Genomic DNA, 21,772 nt, shown 5'->3' with positions numbered 1-21,772 from the left:
TAGGAGCAATTCCAAAAGTGAATATTCTGTATTGAAAATGATCAGAGCCCAGGAATTTGAGACAACATCTGTGAGCGGGGTGGATGCCCAGGTGAAAGCAGGTGTCCATGTTGAGAGCTGTAAACCACATACCCTTTTTCAGGGATGGAATTATAGATACCATGTGAAACTTGAGTTTGCGAATAAAAAAGTTCAGATGGCAGAGGTCGAGAACGGGTCTCCAACAGCCCTTCTTTTTAGGCACTAGGAAGTATGTCAAGTAAAAACTTCTCCCTTGGTACTGAAGAGGAACTTGTGCTGTTGCACCTCACTGTAAGAAGGAGTTCACTTGAGAGAAATGTTCTCATGAGAGTGGCCCCTGAGAGGGTGCTGGGGAAGCAAGTAGGGATAGCTATTGAATAGCTAGAATGGATGACGTTCTGCACCCATTTGTCCATTGTTTTTGCACTCCGGGTGTTGAAAAAAGTGCTAGATGACCCTCAAAGGATGCGTGGGAGTCTGAAGGCATTAGACTTAAGATATGTCTACACTGCAATGAAAAACCCACATCTGGTCTGTGCCAGCTGACTCAGGCTCACAGGGCTTGGGCTTCAGTGCTGTTTCATTGCAGTGTAGACTTCTAAGCTTGAAGTCTATACTGCAGTGAAACAACCCCGCAGCCCAGGCCAGCTGACATGGGCCAGCCACGAGCATCCAGGTGCTATGCAGACATATCCTTAGTGGTTTGCAGCTCTCAAGTTCCTGTCAAAAACAATGTTTAGCTGAGAACTGAGACTGGGATGAGAAACCTACGGAGGAAGGTGTGGGGAAGTAGGCCTTTTGAACCCTCTGTCTCTTACGGAGTGGCTCATAAGTTATTTGGTAGAAGAACTGTTGAACCATCAGTCTAGGCTTCTAGGACTACCAGTGAAATTTTCTATTTGGGGCAGGTGCATATACATTCTCAGGGAGTGGAGGGTGGCCCTGGAGCTCTTCAAAGTGTGTAAAGACTCATCCATCTTCTGATTATATAGTCAGTCTCCTTGAAAGCTTGGTCTTCTATGGTGTTCTGGCTCTCCCTGGGAAACTCCAAAGCACAGAGCCACGACTCCCTATGCATTACCATGGTAGTAGTCATCGCCCTGGAAGATGCATCAGCAACATCTACTGCTGAGTGGAGAGCAGTCCTGGCAACCATTTTCTGTTCCGCCATGAGACCCTGGAAACAAGCTCTGTCCTCCTGTGGGAGTCTGAACTGTTCAAAATTCACAGAATTTCACAAAGTTGTACTTAGCCACTAGTACTTGGCTATCCTGAATTGGAGTCTAGAAGAAGAAAAGACCTTCCTTCCCAGTAAGCTGAGACACTTGCCCTACTTATCAGTTGGGATAAAATTGGAGCATATTATTGCCTAGATCTCTTTGTGGTGGCCTGGACCACTAAAGACTTGGGAGCAGGGTGAGAGAACAGAAATCCCACCCCTCTGACTGAGGGGTGGGATTTCTGTTTCTCTGTCCTCTGGGGGTAGGGGTGCAGGTAGCTGGGGTATGCTCTACCTGGCTTCAGGATGGTTTTCTTAACAGGGAACACTTTTTGATGGAGCCAGAGGACTGAAGAATGTCCAGAAGCTTGTGTTGAGGATCCTGAACCTCCTCAAAAGAAATCTGCAGCTGTCCCGTAATTCTGTGGGGTTCCCCTCCTCCCCGATGACTATGAGCAATTCCAGCAACAGAGACACTGGAGTTACTGCCTCATCTGGACAGGGTGATGGCAATCTTATTGGTTCTGGTGGAACTGCCAGTTTCGGTGCGCACTCCTCCTCAGTTGGATCCTCAGAAGGATGGGTTGAATGAGGGTTGCAACCGTCCCCATGGCATGGTGTACCAAAGGCTCCGAGAAAGGTGATGAGGTGGAAGTTGGTGTAAAGTTGGTCAAGGTCCTCTGACCAGGAAAGTGTGTTGTGGAAGAGGGAATAACAGTTCATTGGACAGCTCAGACTCTCCCAATTCTGGTTTCAACAACAGTACCAACCATGCCACTCGAAGTTAAAGCCCAAAGAGGGAATGGGAGACACACTCCTCCCAAAGGCCAGCTCCCCTGGCCGAGTTATATATTCTCTCAAGGAAGGACTTGATGGAGTGGGACACTTAGTCTGCAAAGCAAAGATATCCACATGAGAAACACAGATCTCAACTCTTTCCCAAGCCAGAGAGGTCCTGTCCACCCAAACCAACAGAACTGCAGTAGAGCCTATGCCACAGCAGTTTAAGGCAAAGACAGTACCGAAGGTAATCAATGCTCTCAGTGATCAGTTTTCATCAGTGCAGTCATTGGAGTCATCGTGGATAGTTCTCTGAAGATGTCCACGCAGTGTGCAGAGGCGGTCAAAAAAGCAAACAGGATGTTAGGAATCATTAAAAAGGGGATAGAGAATAAGACTGAGAGTATATTATTGCCCTTATATAAATCCATGGTACGCCCACATCTCGAATACTGTGTACAGATGTGGTCTCCTCACCTCAAAAAAGATATTCTAGCACTAGAAAAGATTCAGAAAAGGGCAATTAAAATGATTAGGGGTTTGGAGAGGGTCCCATATGAGGAAAGATTAAAGAGGTTCAGTCTCTTCAGCTTGGAAAAGAGGAGACTAAGGGGGGATATGATAGAGGTATATAAAATCATGAGTGATGTTGAGAAAGTGGATAAGGAAAAGTTATTTACTTATTCCCATAATACTAGAACTAGGGGTCACCAAATGAAATTAATAGGCAGCAGGTTTAAAACAAATAAAAGGAAGTTCTTCTTCACACAGCGCAAGTCAACCTGTGGAACTCCTTGCCTGAGGAGGTTGTGAAGGCTAGGACCATAACAGTGTTTAAAAGAGAACTGGATGAATTCATGGTGGTGAAGTTCATAAATGGCTGTTAGCCAGGATGGGTAAGGAATGGTGTTCCTAGCCTCTGTTTGCCAGAGGATGGAGATGGATGGCAGGAGAGAGATCACTGGATCATTGCCTGTTAGGTTCACTCACTCTGGGGTACCTGGCATCGGCCACTGTCGGCAGACAGATACTGGGCTAGATGGACCTTTGGTCTGACCCGGTACGGCCGTTCTTATGTTCAGGTGCACCACAGGGTTGTGTTTGGGACTACCAGAGGCCCCAGTGCCGCCGGATCACAATCTGGTGCTGATGGAGCCCTAGACTTGTCACATGCCCCTGAGACTTAAGATGTTCTATGTTCTCTTGAGTTGAAGCTTATATACTTGCCTGGTTTAGGCAAGGCTGAATCAGATGTCTTCAAAGAGGATTTGGAGGAAGACAACCTCATGCTTACGAGAATGCTCCTTGCTCTCCTGACAAGGCCCACTGATGGATTTCTTGGGGGGGGGGGAGGGGGAGAGGGGGAAGCGGCGAAGACTCTCTCACTCTTGAATTGGACCTTGTGGCAGGAGACACACTCCTTGCTGAGTAAGGCTGATCTATGGGCAGAGGTTCCCCGGGTCTGGGTCCAATTGCGGTCTCATACCTAATGGAAGAGGCTACTTCCTGAAGAGAAGTTCCCACCCTTCCCAAGTATGGCAGGGGAACAAAGGGCAGGTATTGTACCTTGCTACAATGTGGGCTTTCCCTGAGATAGTATAAGCAACATAGGTGGTTATCACTGACCAAGAAGGAATACAGGTAGGAACCACAAAATTTGAAGCCCAGAGTCCAGGGCACAGTCCAATACCCAAACAGGGTGTGCACTTCTATGATAAAGAGATTGCATTACAGTACTTGTATGACATGAATTGAAAAATACTATTTATTTTTATCATTTTTACAGTGCAAATATTTGTAATAAAAAATAAATATAAAGTGAGCACTGTACACTTTGTATTCTGTGTTGTAACTGAAATCAATATATTTGAAAATGTAGAAAACATCCAAAAATATTTAAATAAATGGTATTCTATTATTGTTAAACAGTGCAATTAATCGCATGATTAATTGTGCGATTAATTTTTTTAATCACTTGTCAGCCCTAGTTTCTACCTAAAATGCAAGATACTGATTAAAATAGGCTGGTTATTGTTAAGACTCCTAATATTGTAGAGTAAGAATGTTAAATAGATTACTTCAGCGGGCAGGATGGATATTTTGACTACCTGACCCATAATGTAGCTAGTCACCTGCCATTTTTTCATATTATTAACAGCAGGATTGACTTACCTTCATCCCCACCACAAAAGACCTGGATGACTATTTTGATCTACAATGATTGTCCAACCTTGATGACAGTGCAGGCATCACCACTTTTTAGACACTGATTATGTGTTTGATACAAGAACATGGCAGCCTTCCTTAGTCCCAGGTATACTTGTACAAAAATTAAATATTTAGGGAAGCACCTATGAAGAAACTGATTCTTCACATTAATAATTCATCTGTTGTGCTAGTTCATTTTATATTATACACACACAGAGGTTCAAATACCTTTCTTCTCTTGCTTCAGGACTGTTTTGTGATGAAGATGCAGGTTCCTTTTTCTTGTCTTCAGAGTCTTTATCAGTTGACGGTCCATCTGGAAATGTACAAACCATGAAATAAGCAGGCCTCTTATAGGACAGAAATGGCAGATAAGTATAAGTTAAATGCAATGTAGTTTATTTCCATAAGGGCTGAGTACCCACAATTTGCACAGGAATTTGGGTGTGCTCAATACCTGTGAAAATCAAACCACTTATTGAGGCAGCCAAGTTTGAAAACTCTGCCCTGATGATTAGGATGAAACTACCACATATTCAGTGCTTATTTAAAAAGCACCATACAGTTCTATAGTTAAGTCCACACAGACAAGACCAAACAAAAAATAGGGGAATCAAAGGTTTAAGAGACTATCAAATAAAAAAAAAAAAAGAATTACTTAATTAAAACTCATCACCCTGAATGAAGACAACAGAAAAGAAAACGAAATTATCCAAATACAATAGATGCTGCATTAAAATGGAAGTGGTATTTTAAAAGTCCTGAAGATTAAAATAAAAGAAATCCCACAATATATATTTATGTATTAAGATAACAAAAACCATAAGAATAATGACTAGTTCAACAAGTACACTGTTAAGACACAACAACATTTGCATTTCTCATATAAAAGGAAAACTGACCCCTCCCCTTTTTTTATGTATGAACAGATAAGTAATCACCATAGCAACTAAAGAACACTTATCTGATGTATAATACAGGAAATATTCTATATATGCAGACAACCTCACCCATTCATATATTATCTTTCATCAACTGCATGAATATTTTCGAGGAATTTTAGAGCTGTATTAGCACTTTGTCATTTTTTTCCACCAACTGGCCTACAATTTCACTTGATGAATCTCATGTTATACTGATATGGAACAGACTGCCTAGGGAAGTTGTGGAAGCTCCTTTACTGCAGGTTTTCAAAAAGAGGCTGGATAGCCATCTGTCTTGGATGGTTTAGACACAACAAATCCTGCTCCTTGGCCGGGGACTAGACTAGATGACCCTTACGGTTCCTTCTAATGCTATAGTTCCAGAATATCGCTTGCTGATTCACACATAATTCTCTGATACATCAGCAGCAGACTGGGAAACTTTCTTAACAGTCACTTTACATAAGGAAGGTGGGTGGAGGTGAGAGAGCTAGCTGAAAATTTAAAAAAATGCCCTCCATATTTTAATATTCCTGCAAGCACTAACAAAATAATCTTGAAACAGACAATATACAAGTAATTACACTTGTCAGCAATTTACATCCAAGGAGGAAAAATACTGTAGTGGTACTTTGAGAAACAAGAAGCTATGAGAGAAGAGCTTCACAGAGAAGAAGGAGTAGAGCAAGAAACTCCAGATTATGAAGTATGAGAGTCAGGAAAGTCTGTCTGGTATGGTTTATAAGATTTCCTTATAAAAAGGACAAACCAGGAGAGAAGTTTTGACACAAGAGTAAAAGGACTGGTTTTCATCGTACATATTACCTCCCTTTTTTTGTGGTGCAGATATCAGTAGCTACATTGGGTATGTCTACACAGCAAAAAAACATCTGCAGTGTGGGAAGGTCCCAGAGCTCAGGCTCCAGTCTGAGGCGAGAAATCTACACAGCAATGAAACAACCCCGCCACACCAGCCCCGTGAGACTGAATCAGCTGGCATGGGCCAGCTGCAGGTTTTTCTTTGCTGTGTAGACATACCCATTGTCTCCAGGAATATAAAGTATGTTTCCTCATTGGAAATCCAGGCTGTATTGTTGAATGATTCTTTTTCTAATTAGACATTTTAATTTACATAGGGTAGTTTTCAGATGTACTTGAATGAACTTATACAGGAAAATGATAGACGACAAAAACACCTTATCACCTGTCAGTAAATGTTTTTCACAAAATGGACACTCTATATCTGACCTCTCAGCCCTCTTCCTCAAAGGAAACCTGCACAACCCTTTTAAAAGATGAGCCTGGGAGCTTAAATTTATAACTTTGCTAGATGCTAAAAATCATAGACTGAACAGAGACACTGAATTTATAACTTATTACAACAATCTTTAATCCACTAACAACCTCAACCCCCCAGCGGTTCCCCCCCTCTTCCTTTCCTCCCTATGAGTGGAGAGGTGTTAGCCAGCCATTTCAACTTGAATGGTCACTTGAAATGTTTGTTTAGCATAAGTAATTAACAATCTGTTCAAACATTAGCTTGTGACACTCTGATTAAGTTTCCCAGACCTGAACAACTCTCTGTAAGCTCAAAAGGTTGTGTCTTTCACCCACAGAAATTGGTCCAAGAAAAGATATTACCTCACTCACCTTGTCTATTTGTTACATAATTATTCACTTGAGCAATAGTCACAACAAGCCCTTCCCTCCAAAGGTCAAACTTTCTATAGGAATTCAGCAGCTTTTCAGAAGTATCCTAACCTGACATTTGCAGGTTAGGATACTTCATGGTATTTGCTATATGCTCCAACTTACTTGATATAAAGTAATATCAATTAACTGTTGCTACTTGCAAAGATTTTTTCCTCTCATCACATCTCAAAGATTTTTTTATGACCTCCAATAATACAGTTTGCGTGTTCATCTGAACTGTATCCCCTTGGCCTGTGTAGCTTCTAAGGTCTTCCAAGCATTATCTGCACTTTGTAAAAACTGATCTTGTCCTATAGCTCTCACCAAGTCTCCTTTCAGAAGATGCTCGGAAGCTACCACCTGAGAATCTAGTAACCCAGCTTCAAAAATATTGTAACCAGTCTTTGTTTTCACACTTCATGTGGTTCTCATCAAGGGAAATTTTGATTATTCTCTGAGGTTCAGAACCCCACCTGATTTCTTTTAGGTTCTCTCTTCATTGTTAAAAGTTCCACAAAATGTTTAATTTACAAAGTATACACAACCTGTCAAGTAAAAAGATTATTTAGTAAAAAAAATTCAGTTATAAACAACTTACAAAAGGTTTCAGAGCTCAGAACAGTTAACAGCTGTCCACCTCTATTGCCATCTTTGATCCATACCGTTTTACAAGCACTACAAACAGCATAATTGAAATTATTTGTACAGCAGCCAGACATACAGTATTCCGAATTCTTCTGTGAAAGTCAAAACCAATGACAAAACAAAATGAAGTCCCTAACTTTTCCACCCTCTTGGCCCAGTTGCACAACTCTACAGTGTGCTACAATGTAATTCATTTTAAATTCCAATAATGTGTTGGAGATTATAGCAGTGAACCAACATTTTCCCTGATATGCATGAGAAACAGATTTACATGGTGACCAAGGAAATCGCTGATTGAGTCAGTTCTGTGCATGATCAATGCTATGTTTTTATATATAGCAGTGATTTTAATAGACCCGACAGGATACACAGGTGCAATTACACACATTTCTCCTGAAATAATAATTGGGGTTCTGGATACAGTGTCGTCACACCTCTCTGTCTCAGAAAAAAGATTCAGTTTTAATTACCACCAACACAAACTCTTGCTACCAGTTTTCCAATTCTTCAAAACTTTAGTGTCACTTGATATCAGTATAGTTACATGCCAGAATTCTAGCCAACCAGCGTTTTTATTGGGAGTAAGAATGATCTTTTATTGAACTTACAGTAGAACCTCAGAGTTATGAACACCTTGGGAATGGAAGTTGTTCGTAACTCTGAACAAAACGTTATGGTTGTTCTTTCAAAAGTTTACAACTGAACATTGACTTAATACAGCTTTGAAACTTTACTATGCAGAAGAAAAATGCTGCTTTTAACCATCTTAATTTAAATGAAACAAGCACAGAAACAGTTTCCTTACCTTGTCAAATCATTTTTTTTTATTTTTTTTTATTTTTTTTAAACTTTCCCCTTTTTAGTAGTTTACATTTAACACAGTACTGGTACTGCATTTGCTTTTTTTTTTTTTGGTCTCCGCTGCTGCCTGATTGCGTACTTCCGGTTCAAATGAGGGGTGTGGTTGACTGGTCAGTTCGTAACTCTGGTATATTCATAACTCTGAGATTCTACTGTATTCAAAGTGCCCATAGAAATAGGTTAATTCTTCCTCTAAAGAGAAATACTTTCATGTGTCTCAATATATTCTAATGTTTAAAAATCAGTCACCGTCAAGGTAAGGATTGGTACAGACAAGCAGAACAAATACACTGAATCCAAAGGAACATTTGTTATGTTTTGGAAATTATTTCTGCTTTGATTTAAACAAGAAGCTCTTTGCCAAACTTTAAAGCCTGGCATGTTATTACTCTGAAATCTACACTACTCAGTCTTTTTGTGGGTCTTTGACTGTTTCTCAAAGAAGTAATTTTTGATCCACTGTCAGATTTAGGAAAAGTAGCTAGTCTCACAGCTACAAAGTAAATGCCAAAAGTTGCAATGTTTGCTTACTATGGAGAGGCTGCAATTACCAATGTTCCAGTCAGCTGACCTCTTTTTATCCTTATTGCTACTATTTTTAATCTTGTCTTCAATTTATGAGAATTTTTACTCTTCCATTTATGTCTTTTGTCACACCAAGAAATGACAATATAGATGTCCTCTGAACTATTTATCTATCTTAGGGATCCTCTTAAGTATATGGGACAAAAATGTAAGGCATACATTCAGACAAGGCCAGGCGAATGAGAAGTTTGATGGACAAAATTTGAAATTCAGATACAGTGGAGTAAGTGATGATAAAATGTAATTTGAAATCTCATCCTATTTACTGTTAAAATCTTTCCTTCACTGTCAGAATTGCAATGTATTAGTTTATTTTTAAAGCTATATTCATCAGACCATGAACTGGTGATTAATCAGCATTTTTATTATCTATCCAAGATCTTCCCCCAATTTTTAAAGTATGTCCAAGACCTTTCCATTTCTTCAAAAACCTCACTAACAAGAGAGATCTGCTACACCTACTTGCTAGTGATATTTGATTATATACTTCTGGAGTAGTAATTTTGATCTCTTGTAATTAAAAATCTCAACGTAATTTAAAATTCAGGAGACATACGGACAACTCTTGCTTATCCATAGTTTGTTTTTAAAAATAGTTCTCCAGCTTTACGATCCTGAGGAAAATTCCAGTGGAAGCCATCTGCAGTTCTTTCACAATATTTTCAAATTAATTATTTGTATTAGATGGGGGGAAACATTTCACAATAATTGGAAAATGTTTCTCTCCTCAAAAAGTTTGGCTTTCCAGGATATTTTGAGACTGTTGAAAAAGGAGAAACATGTCACTGGAAAAAGTAGATTAAAGTTAAGATGGTTGAAATTAAAAAAATATTAGCACAGTCCATAGGTTTGCACTGAAAATGATAAAGAAAATGTGTGTTGCCTTAGTGATTGGGATAATTTACTGATAATTTATAACAAGTTTTGGAAAGAAGGGTATATTTTTAATTTATTTACATCAGAACAGCAGGATTTACATTTTGAGTAAGAAACATTTTGTATTGTTCTCCTAGCATTTATCAGCATTTTGCTCAGCTGTTTTTATATAGAATCAAATTCCAGTTTTACATAACAGGTAGACAAAGTACATGGAAGACTTCACTAAGTTTCATATATTGACAAAGGCATACAAAAATGTATGCATTTGAGTTTATTAGGTTATATTTACCAGTGACATCAGATCAAATTATTGGTAAAGTACATCTGTTGGTAATAACGAAACAGGACATGATTTTAGAACAGGGATAGGCAACCTATGGCACAGGTGCTGAAGGCGGCACGCAAGCTGATTTTCAGTGGCACTCACGCTGCCTGGGTCCTGGTCACTGGTCCGGAGGGCTCTGCATTTTATTTAATTTTAAATGAAGCTTCTTAAACATTTTAAAAACCTTATCTGCTTTACATACAATAGTTTAGTTATATACTATCGACTTAGAGAAAGAGACCTTCTAAGAACGTTAAAATGTATTACTGGCACGCGAAACCTTAAATTAGAGTGAATGAATGAAGACTCGGCACACCACTTCTGAAAGGTTGCTGACCCCTGTTTTAGAACCTTGTTCACCAGTACACTTGCTGCACTTCTGCCTTCTGGCTTCAGAAAATGCCTGCTCAACCAGGTATTAGAGTCCTATATATTGTTTCATGCTTTCATTCAACATTTACAAGCCTTTACTTTAGAAACACCTCCATTAAAAAAATTACAAAGTATAGGAGTGTTCTTATTGAAACACTTTTCTAAAATGGATGCCAAACCATTCCTGCAAGCATTTAGAAAAGAGTGAAGGTGATGAAATTAGATTGCCTTGAAATGCATAGCTAGCTAACTTGGATGACAGCCGGCATAGCACACTTGTCTAAACTGAAAAGTCTTCTATTAATCCAGCAGCTCTTGTAATTTCTGTAAAATAAAAGCAGACCTCACACTTTAAAAATTAAGCTAACAGAAGAAACTCCCTACATTTAAGTTTATGTGACTGTAAGATGAACCCACATATAAGTTATATGAGTAATCAGCAAAGTTCCAAATAAACACTGTTCATGAGTTTTAGATTCAGGTGTTTAAAACTGCACTAAGATTACAGTGATGTGATTTGTCCTGGCATAAAAAAAAAAAACACTGCAAGAATAATTAGTACAAAATATTTAAAGGAATACTATTTAAGTTCCATCCACTTTATTCATGTGCCTTGAATGAATATTGAGGTTTCAGAGAGTGAGCAAAAGGCACACAGAACTAGTTAGAGTGTAGTTTTCTTACTATAAGATTGGAGCTATGTACTAGTCATAATACTAATAGCATTAAGTCAACTTTTGATTTTTTTATTTTCTTTCCCTATAGTTTATGTCCCACTGACAATTAACATTAAAACCCTTTACACCACCTTTACATTAAGGTGTTAAAGACTTTGTCTGGATCAACTATTCTCTGCCTTCCAAACAAAAGGTCAGTAGGTTTTAATGCTGCAACAAGGCCACTCTGGCATTTAGTTCAGTAGCAAGTAGTGAGACTGTCCAATAGATACTAGTCATGTCACAGAGATGTGCTTCACACTGCTCTGTTCTTAGCAACTCATTATCCCAATGAAGCTACAATGACTATGGCCCTGAAGGGGACCCAGGAGTAATGCAGTGATAGAGGGCACAGGGGAAATGAAAATGGTACAGGTGATGCAGAAAAAGCTTCAATACTGAATGGGAGAACTGGTGAGCCAAGAATAAAGATGGTGGCAATAGTTTATAATGCCCACAATACAAATAATTAAATGCCTGAGGGAGAAGGAAGATTGTTAAAAAGCTTTTTGCAGTCATACCTAACAGCTTCTTCCAAGACTTGATGAGAGATTTTGCTAAAGATGTAACCTCTTCATCTGTGCTTTGCTTGCGTATTGCATTCACTGACATACCAATTCTCGTGGACTGCAACAGAAAAAGATATACATTACAATTTGTGAAAGACATTTAACAGATTACAAAAAGCTAAGCTGCATTTTGACAATGCCAGGTAAAAATCTAAGCATCCAGTCAGTTGTATCCTTATGAAGTTGACTAAAATTACTTTAAGTTGCAAATCCTTACTGAACTGATTTTCACAAGACATCCTTCACATTTATACTGATAAGATAAAACACATTAATAAACTTTTATTGATAGGAGCATGCAATCAAAAAAAAAGGTTCACTTGGAACAAAATACATGTTTTATGGTTTAAGTGGGGGGGGGGTCGTTCAATGTATTAGATAGAGGTCCATTCTAAAAAAGGAAAATAGAAATTGCATCACTTGATGTTATCCTATATGATTACCTTTTTCTTTCTTTTTTTTTTTTTTTTTTTTTTAAACAGCCATGTTGCCTTTAAAGCTCCTTTGGGGCAATGTTAGTGTATTAGAAGTCTGCTCTCTCAGCACAGGATCCTATAATATTTCAGTACCTTTATTATTCACAAGACTGGTAAAGGCAGAGTACGAGAGATGGGACAAGATGCATAGATATATCTATGAACATAAAGAAATCCACCTTTTCTATGAGGCTGCCTGAGGACTGCTGTTCTCATTTTAGTGAGCCAAGAAACTTCTCAGGAACAAGAAATTTAAGAAACGTACATTTAAAAATGTCAATAATGTCCCCAAGGTTCAATATTTATACTTGTTAGCAATCAACAGCATATTGTAGCTGCCAACAGATAATTCTCACTGTTTTCCATTTTGACTGGAAAACTGTTTTTAAAAGGCCATGTTTATTGTCTGTTTCCTTGCCCTCAAAGACAGCTTAAGAACTACTGCTCACATTTCCCAGCCTGAAAAGAGGAACGTTAAAAAATTCTATGAGTGTGTGTTTACAATGAAAGCTATTATGCAACCTAAATTACGGCAATGGCTTGCCAAAACTTTAAAATATTTAAATGATTTATAGATGTTTGCACAGAGTTAGAAATTTTGAATTTCATAATTATGATCAATTTAGTTCAGTAGATCTTCGGTGGGATTTTCACAAGCACTTAAGTGACTTCAAAGAACAAATCCCATTTACTTCCCATGAGATGTGCTCCTAATTCATTTAGACTCCCTAGACCAGTTGCTTTCAACCTGTGGTCCGTGGACCACAGGGCGTCTGCAGACTATGTCTAAGGGTCCGTGAAAGGTGACTAATGAAAATAAAGTTTCATGCCCCAGAAAAGGCATTCCATTTTTCTGATCAACCAAGAGTATGTCAATACCCCCACCTACTGGTCAAAGCCTAGAAGTGTTGTCATTACCACATATGCCCAGTTTAGTGTCCTTTCTCACGCTGCATCAAATGCCATGCCAAGGACATGCAACATTTATAGCTGAATTCTGTTCAGTCACTTTTCAGTCTAAGACTTCTATGGTAGGGATCAGTGGACAACACGTCAAATTTCCAAAGGGGTCCACACCTCCATTTGAAATTTTTTAGGGGTCTCAAATGAAAAAGGGTTGAAAACTACTGCCTTAGAAAACCCCACCCTTCGGCAAATGGCTCGGAGAAAAGCTAAAATATTGATGGAGAGGATCCTAAAACATGACTAGCAAGAATTTTACTAACATTCTATCCTTTTTGTCTTATATATTGTATACACAATAAACTCATTTACTACTTTGAGGATACCTGCCTGTTAGTAGCAGCAATTAAAACTCCAAGTGCAACTGCCACCAACAGTGTTAGGAAGAGATTCTTCTACAATCCATTCCTTTTATAACTTAGCAGGTGGGGTATAATCTCAATTTAGCACAATAATTTGTTATTTCTTACTTTAATATACTCCCAAGTTATTCAGGGGTCTATCCATGTAGAGGGATATTTTTCCAATTTCCCCTCTTCCTCCTGCTCCAAAACTGAAACATCTGCCAAAAAAAATTTAATACAGTTTTCTAATTTGATTTCAGATTACTTTCTGCTTTAAAAAAAAAAAAAAAAAGCAGTCTTGCTTATATAGTCTGTCTTTATTGCCAAATTTTAACAAAGGTTGAGTTACTCTTATTTCAAGTCATTTAAGCCATTAATGTAATGTGTATTTCTCATATTGCTTTTAATAGGCTCACTTTTTTTGCATTCCTTTTTGTATTTTTGTCAAAGAAAAGAGACCTTCAAACATCTTAGGATCGAGCTGCTATTCTATTTAACTCTGTAATGGCCTGGTATTACTACTTTTCTTCTTTAAAGAGAAAATTAAGAGGGTTTTTTTTATTTATATTGGCAGTGTTACACATTTGTTCCTCTACCCCATGCCCTCCACCCAATCAAAATCCCAGTACCACATTTTTGTGAGCAATGAGGAATATGACAACTGCTCAAGTTTCTAACTAAGCAGGTGATTCTTGCAAGGTTTTAGTAAAGGAAACCCATCTAATAACCTCAGGCCTCAGAATTAGGAAATCTTAGAGTTAAAAAAATGTGTGATTATTAAATTTTAGACTAAATGAGATGAGAGGCGTGCGTGGCAGAGAAATGTGTTGGTCAAAACATAGCGGGATATGGCTTATACAGAACAGTGATGAGAATCTTAACCTATCTGGCTTGTTTCCTCGAAGTCTTAACAAATTAAGCACTTTATTACTTAACCAATGAAGTAAACTATCCACCATGCCCTTTTACAAAGCTATTCCAATCTTTATATTTCTTTTGGGGGGGGAGAAAAATGTGTAAGGAGGAGTTTCTTTCTTTTATAGATCCCATAACTGTCTCAGGACACTGCTACAAGCATCAGGCAAGATAGGAGAGGCAGAACACATTGGACAGGTAGCTCCCTCTTAGGGAAGGATGGCACTATCAGCTCAGACTGCAAAGAACACAATGTTATTTTGTTTGGTGGGTTTTTCCAGTATCTGAACTTTATATGTAAGAAAAATCTTACATAAGAAAAATCCATGATTAAGTCAAACCTGAAACGTTAGCTTAATATAAAGTTACAAGCAACAACAAATTGAGAATTATAAATTATGTTTTGGCACAACAGATTGGCATTTTTGGTCTTAAAGTATGGCATTTCCTTCTTTGATAATTTAAGCCAATGTACAGCAATAGAGAGGTAAAGAAGATAGGTTAGCAATGTACGTATCAGGTATGAAATCTATATTTCTTTGGAACTACGAACTGGAATCCCAGTCATCAATTTGTTTCATCAATTTTGATGCAGTTAAAACAAAGACCATGCTTAATCCACATGGACCTTGAAGGTCTCATGTAGTAAGAGTGGAATTTGTCCTGCTGTTTTTAGTCAAAGTTTCTCCATCCCACCTCAGGCTTTCATTCATGGCGCTGTGCACCAATTTAGCTACATGGCTGCCATCTTCCCACCTCATAGATGGCTGGACTTTGGCAGTAGAGGAATTTATACATAGTTTGTAAAGCACTTTTGGATACTTCATAGACTTCCATAGCTAATAAAATTCTTTGCATTTAGTATGTTAAGTGGCAAATATAACATTTTTTAAAAATGGATGGTATTTTTCCTGCAATGTTAACTCAACCACATTGGATACATGTAGTCTTTTCTCTGGAAGAGTAACAATATAATTTATAAGTGTACTCCATAAAATATACAGGACGTACAATGTGGAAAGGCTAGCACTGCCACTGAAACCTTAAAATTAATCAGGAAATGCAAATATCTGTGCAGTCTTAATGTTAAAGTGTCATTTGGGAAGACTGCATTTTCCATACAACACCTCTAATTTAAATGGTCACAGCGGCAGTGTGCATTGCAATGTCACAAAGGAGAAAGGCCTTCATTAGACTCTGGTAAAAATCTTAGCTGCCTATTGAGTTTTTCACAATTATTATACATACAATGATTTTAGCCCAAGAGCTTACTCACTGCTGAATAACATGCAAGTTTCATAGTCCATCTGCTTTTAATCATACAAATAAAGTGCGGAAATTCTTCTAACAGAGTGGGAAAAAACCATTCAGCTTCATAACTCAGACACAGCTAGAAGGGTTTCCTTTAAACTTGCAACCACCAAAAATTCATTTTTTGGCCGAAACTAGATTATCGAAAAGCATTCTATTAAAGTTATAAGCAAATAAAAACAGAGTTATATTTGAAACTATCCTCCAACCTTAATTATAGCACTTGCTACCAAGCGTTACAATTATTAAGTACAATACCATTACTTTCAAAGTGTTGTTTCCTCATGGGACAACGCCAAGAGCTTTGCAGATTCTGGAAAATTTCATCATCATAGATTTTTCCCCCCTCTCAATGCAAGATTACTTGTTGCCCAATTAAAGCCTGGTTTTCAATTAAAGGCATACCTGGATATAGGTAAAGCTCAAAAAGAGAGCTAGATTGTACACCACCCTCACCTCACCAGATTTTGCAAGGGGGAGCAAGGGAATATTAGGCTCCCCTATACTTACCTGCATAGCTGTATAAGACCTACCCTATTCACCGACTTAGATACAAGGAAAGCAGGAAGGGGCTGCGTACCCAACATATCCCCCCTGTGAACAAGTGGACGGGGCAGAGTAGAACTATGGCCCCACTCACTTATGATCTGATCAGTTGACTAGATCCAAGAGGGAGAGAGCATGCTACATCTGTAAAGGGTTGTAATAGGTTTCTCTCCCTCAGTGCAAGAGCACAGCAGATTTGTGCCTCAAATATACGTCTCTGAGATACCCTACTAATAGACCCATATATAAAACAGAAAAGTTTTAAAAGCCTCTGCAAGGGCTTGCTCCTGGACAAGAGCTAATCTAAAAGAGTTGCCACACAGTAACTGTGGTTCTTTGAGACGGTTTGTCTGTGAGTATTCCAGTTATGGTGGTGCATGCAAACTGACAGAAAGACTCAATCTAGGTAAATGGACAATATATTTTGTTTTATTATTTGCAAAGCAGCACAGGTGTACAGTACTTGACAGGCAAAGAGGCAGTTCCCTATTCCAAAGATTTTGTAATCTAAATGAAACCTTTTCCACTGTACTCCAATGCAAGGAACAGAGAATATTCTGGTGAACCTCAGATCTGCATCTAAGAATCTCTTTTATTTTTGCCATTTAAAAGCTCATATTTAAAATATAACAGCAGTGTAAAAAGTTTACCTGTAACAACTCAAGGGTCATAGGTATATTCTTAAGCTCCTTTAGCAAATCCAGTGCCCCAGCCTGTAAAACATGCACAAAAGTATTATTCAAAATATATTTTATTTCCTACATGGTTAACTTTTAGAACATTTAGCAGAAAACAAGTTATATCTCTTTAAAACCCCACAGTTTAAATTTTAGTTCTGTGAAAGGTTCCAGATTGATAATTCTGAAGACTTAAATACTATTTATCCATGGAACAAGCTTAGCACAAGAAGTGACACTGCAAGTTTTTCCAGACTCTTAACATCAATGTGCCTCAGCCTCAATCTGGAGGGACTATCTTGGGGATGAGTGCAGTTTAGTCCCACACCATTTAGTTTTTGGTCTCTCTATTAAGATTGCCAAGTAATGCCATTTGTGGTGGTGGTTACAGTCACATCAATACATATACCTTGGAAAGTGGATTTACAGCAGACTCATTTCACTCAAGTTCACCAGACAGACATCACAAAGCTGCATGTTTCAGTCCGTAATGACCTGGGCTAGATTAGAATAAGAAACCTGAAGAAGAAAGGCTCTATATATCCCATTACCAATCCTTAGGTAACCAGTTCCTCTACCAGAAATATTTTTAACTGGATTTATGTTGGCATGGGTAGAGTATGAAATTATATATATTTCTTTAAAGGTATCATACACAGGTAGCCAGATTACAGTATTTTACTAGATACAGGTGTAGTTTTCCCCTTGGGATGGTGTTTATTTTTCTAAATCACTCAAAAGTTCTGCAAGTGAAAAAAGTTGAATGAAGGTTTCTTTTCAAGCTATATCTATCTGCAACCACTCATATCACTACATTCATCGCCAATCTAATACACAGAATCCCATACATGTACTGCAAGTGGATCTTTCATATGAGACTTTAAAATGAGGTTCTGCACCTAAAAGTTAAATTGCAGAGCATGAATCCATACTTGTCTTAATCCCACTAAATCAAATCTAATCAGTTTACATGTGAAAACTTTCTCTCTCTAATGTACAACACTGCAACTCAACCTGGAATCTGAGTTTTCTAGTTCATGTATCACTGATGTAGATTCCAGGGCTTTGGAGCGGAGTCCAGAGCTGAAGGGCGGAGCAGCTCCGGAGCAGTGACACTGCAGGTTTTTGCCTGGAGCTTGCTCCGGAGCTGGAGCACAGCTCCAAAGCCCTGGTAGATTCATCACCTAGTTAATTTTGTAGTTGATGCATGATCCAGAATAGAATCACTCAACTAAGCTGCACTGAGGTTAGGCCTACTAACAACATTTAAAAAAAAAATCCCTAAACTTTAGTCAATACTGTAAACAGGTATTATTCTGAATACACTCAGGAAGCAAGATTGGCTGAATAAGGTGTCACTTTTAGTCACACTCCAGGGAAGAGGGAAAAATAAAGTTCTCTCTGAGATGCATGGACATTAAGGATCCCATTACAGTTTTATCAAAGTTGTGTGTTTGTCCACACATCTTGGACAAAATCTCCCCCCCTCACCCTAATGCAGTGTACTGTGCTGGTGCCTCCCATCCCAGAATGGCTGTGTTTGACTAGTATTCTATAGACAAGCAAACTACAGCTACCAAAATTGTGGTTAACCAAAGTCATTTATTTTATCCAGCGATACCCTGTATGCTTATAAGCTCTTAATTGGTGCTGCAAAGGAAGAGCATGCAAGGTGAATCCTGAGCAAGTATCTCTGCTTAGTCTCCCCTGGTTCCTAACAAAGGAGAATGCCTGTCCTGTGAAGTTTAGAAGCTCTGTATTGTTGAACAGAAGCTTCACAGAAATGGATCTCCCAGTTATACAACCCCTCAAATACCTGTATGTTTCCATAACGTCTTGTGTTTTCCTCAGGATGAAAAAGGCTATATACATGCCTCACCAATCTACTAGAATTCTTTGAGGGGGATCAATAAGCATGCAGACAAAGGAGATCCAGTGGATATAGTGTATTTAGATTTTCAAAAAACCTTTGACAAAGTCCCTCACCAAAGGCTCTTAAGCAAAATAAGCAGTCATGGGATAAGAGGGAAGGTTCTCTCATAGATTGGTAACTGGTTAAAAGATAGGAAAGGTAGGAATAAATGGGCAGGTTTCAGAATGGAGAGAGGTAAATAGTGGTGTCCCCCAGGGGTCTGTACTGGGCCCAGTCCTATTTAACATATTCATAAACGATCTGGAAAAAGGGATAAACAGTGAGGTGGAAAAATTTGCAGATGATACAAAACTACTCAAGATAACAAGTCCCAGGCAGACTGCGAAGAGCTACAAAAGGATCTCACAAAACTGGGTGACTGGGCAACAAAATGGCAGATGAAATTTAATGTTGATAAATGCAAAGTAATGTGCATTGGAAAACATAATCCCAACTATACATATACAACGATGGAGTCTAAATTAGCTGTTACCACTCAAGAAAGAGATCTTGGAGTCATTGTGGATAGTTCTCTGAAATCATTCACTCAATGTGCAGCAGCAGTCAAAAAAGCGAACTGAATATTGGGAATTATCAAGAAAGGGATAGATAATAAGACAGAAAAGACGGTTACTCACCGTAGTAACTGTTGTTCTTCGAGATGTGTTGCTCCTATCCATTCCAGTCAGGTGTGCGCGCCGCGCATGCACGGCTCTTCGGAACATTTTTACCCTAGCAACTCCGGCGGGCCGGCTGGGCGCCCCCTGGAGTGGCGCCGCTATGGCGCCGGATATATACCCCAGCCGGCCCGTCCGCTCCTCAGTTCCTTCTTGCCGGCTATTCCGACAGTGGGGAAGGAGGGCGGGTCTGGAATGGATAGGAGCAACACATCTCGAAGAACAACAGTTACTACGGTGAGTAACCGTCTTTTCTTCTTCGAGTGATTGCTCCTATGCTTTCCAGTCAGGTGATTCCCAAGCCTTACCTAGGCGGTGGGGTCGGAGTGAGACGTGGCAGAGTGTAAGACTGCGGAGCCGAAGGCTGCATCGTCTCTGGATTGTTGCACCAACGCGTAGTGGGAAGCGAAGGTGTGGACAGAAGACCAGGTGGCCGCTCTACAGATGTCCTGGATGGGTACATGGGCCAGAAAGGCGGCAGACGAGGCCTACGCTCTCGTCGAGTGAGCAGTGAGGCGGCATGCAGGCACGTGAGCAAGCTCGTAGCATGTCCGGATACACGCCGTTACCCAGGAGGAAATCCGCTGCGAGGAGACCGGCTCGCCTTTCATACGATCGGCAACCACTACAAACAGCTGGGTCGAACGCTGGAAGGGCTTCGTCCGCTCGATATAAAAAGCGAGGGCCCTGCGAACATCCAGGGTGTGAAGCTGTTGCTCACGAGGTGAGGCGTGTGGCTTCGGGAAGAAGACCGGGAGGAAGATCTCCTGATTAAGGTGAAAGGCCGACACCACCTTAGGGAGGAAGGCCGAGTGTGGTCGAAGCTGCACCTTATCTCCGTGGAAGACGGTGTATGGTGGACTAACCGTTAGAGCACGGAGCTCAGAGACTCGTCTTGCTGATGTAATTGCGACGAGGAAGGCTGTCTTCCAGGAGAGGTAGAGCAGAGAGCACGTGGCCAGGGGCTCAAAGGGCGGTCCCATCAGTTTGGCCAGAACGAGGTTTAAATCCCAGGTCGGAGTAGGACGCCGCCGCACCGGCGGGTACAAGCGGTCCAGGCCTTTAAGGAAGCGGGAAACCATCTGGTTAGCGAAGATGGAACGACCTCCTATAGATGGCCGAAAGGCGAACACGGTTGCCAGGTGCACCTTCAAGGAGGAGACCGCCAGACCTTGCTCCTTAAGATACCAGAGGTAGTCCAGGATGGTAGGGACAGGGATTACGAATGGATTGAGGCCTCGTTGATCACACCAGAGCGCGAAACGCTTCCACTTCGCAAGGTAGGTGGAGCGAGTGGAAGGCTTTCTGCTCTCTAGCAGGACTTGCTGCACTGCCTCCGAACAGTCCCTCTCTGCGTGGGTCAGCCACACAGGTACCAAGCTGTAAGATGGAGGGACTGTAGGTTCGGGTGACAGAGCTTGCCGAAGTCCTGCGTGATGAGGTCCGGCCATAACGGGAGGGGCATGGGATCCCGAACGGAGAGCTCAAGCAGCAGGGTGTACCAGTGCTGCCTTGGCCAGGCCGGAGCGACGAGTATGACGTGGGCCCTGTCCCTCCGAAGCTTCAGTAGCACTCGGTGTACGAGCGGGAACGGAGGGAAGGCGTATAGGAGGTGATCCGTCCAGGAGCAGAGGAATGCGTCCGACAGGGAGCCTGGCGAGCGACCCTGGTATGAGCAAAACAGGTGGCACTTCCTGTTCTCCTTGGAGGCAAATAGGTCTATCTGGGGAAACCCCCACCTCCGGAAAATTGTGTGCACCACATCCGGGCGAAGAGACCACTCATGTGAGAGGAACGACCTGCTGAGATGGTCGGCCAGCGTGTTCTGCACTCCTGGAAGAAATGAAACTTCCAGGTGAATGGAGTGGGTCACGCAGAAGTCCCACAGGAGCATCGCTTCCTTGCAGAGGGGGGAGGAGCGGGCTCCGCCCTGCTTGTTCACGTAGAACATTGCCGTCGTGTTGTCCGTGAAGACTGCCACGCAGCGGCCTTGCAGACGGGCGCGGAAGGTGTGACACGCTAGGCGGATCGCTCGCAGCTCCCGGACATTGATGTGGAGAGCGAGCTCTTGGGGGGACCAGAGACCTTGTGTGTGAAGGTCGCCCAGGTGAGCCCCCCATCCCAACGTCGAGGCATCCGTGGTTAAGGTGACGGAT

The 21,772-nt window shown here is 40.5% G+C and overlaps 1 protein-coding gene across 4 annotated transcripts in view; it reads right to left on the bottom strand.

The window, feature by feature from the left end:
- TCEA1 (transcription elongation factor A1) overlaps positions 1-21,772 on the bottom strand; it is a 61,287-nt gene that overhangs the window by 23,435 nt on the left and 16,080 nt on the right. For 3 of the 4 annotated variants that reach the window (XM_045004643.1, XM_045004645.1, XM_045004644.1), the window contains 3 exons: positions 17,001-17,063; positions 11,748-11,853; positions 4,457-4,544 (listed from right to left, as the gene is read on the bottom strand). In XM_045004643.1, coding sequence (XP_044860578.1) covers positions 4,457-4,544; positions 11,748-11,853; positions 17,001-17,063 — 257 coding nt within the window. Of the gene's footprint in view, positions 1-4,456; positions 4,545-11,747; positions 11,854-13,704; positions 13,797-17,000; positions 17,064-21,772 lie in introns of all 4 variants that reach the window. The other variant, XM_045004646.1, reaches the window with a different exon arrangement.

This window comes from Mauremys mutica, chromosome 2 (genome assembly GCF_020497125.1).
Source record: "Mauremys mutica isolate MM-2020 ecotype Southern chromosome 2, ASM2049712v1, whole genome shotgun sequence".
Taxonomy (NCBI): Eukaryota; Metazoa; Chordata; order Testudines; family Geoemydidae; genus Mauremys; species Mauremys mutica.
The sequence above is the reverse complement of the archived record's forward strand: the minus strand, read 5'-3'. Positions and strand labels throughout refer to the sequence as shown.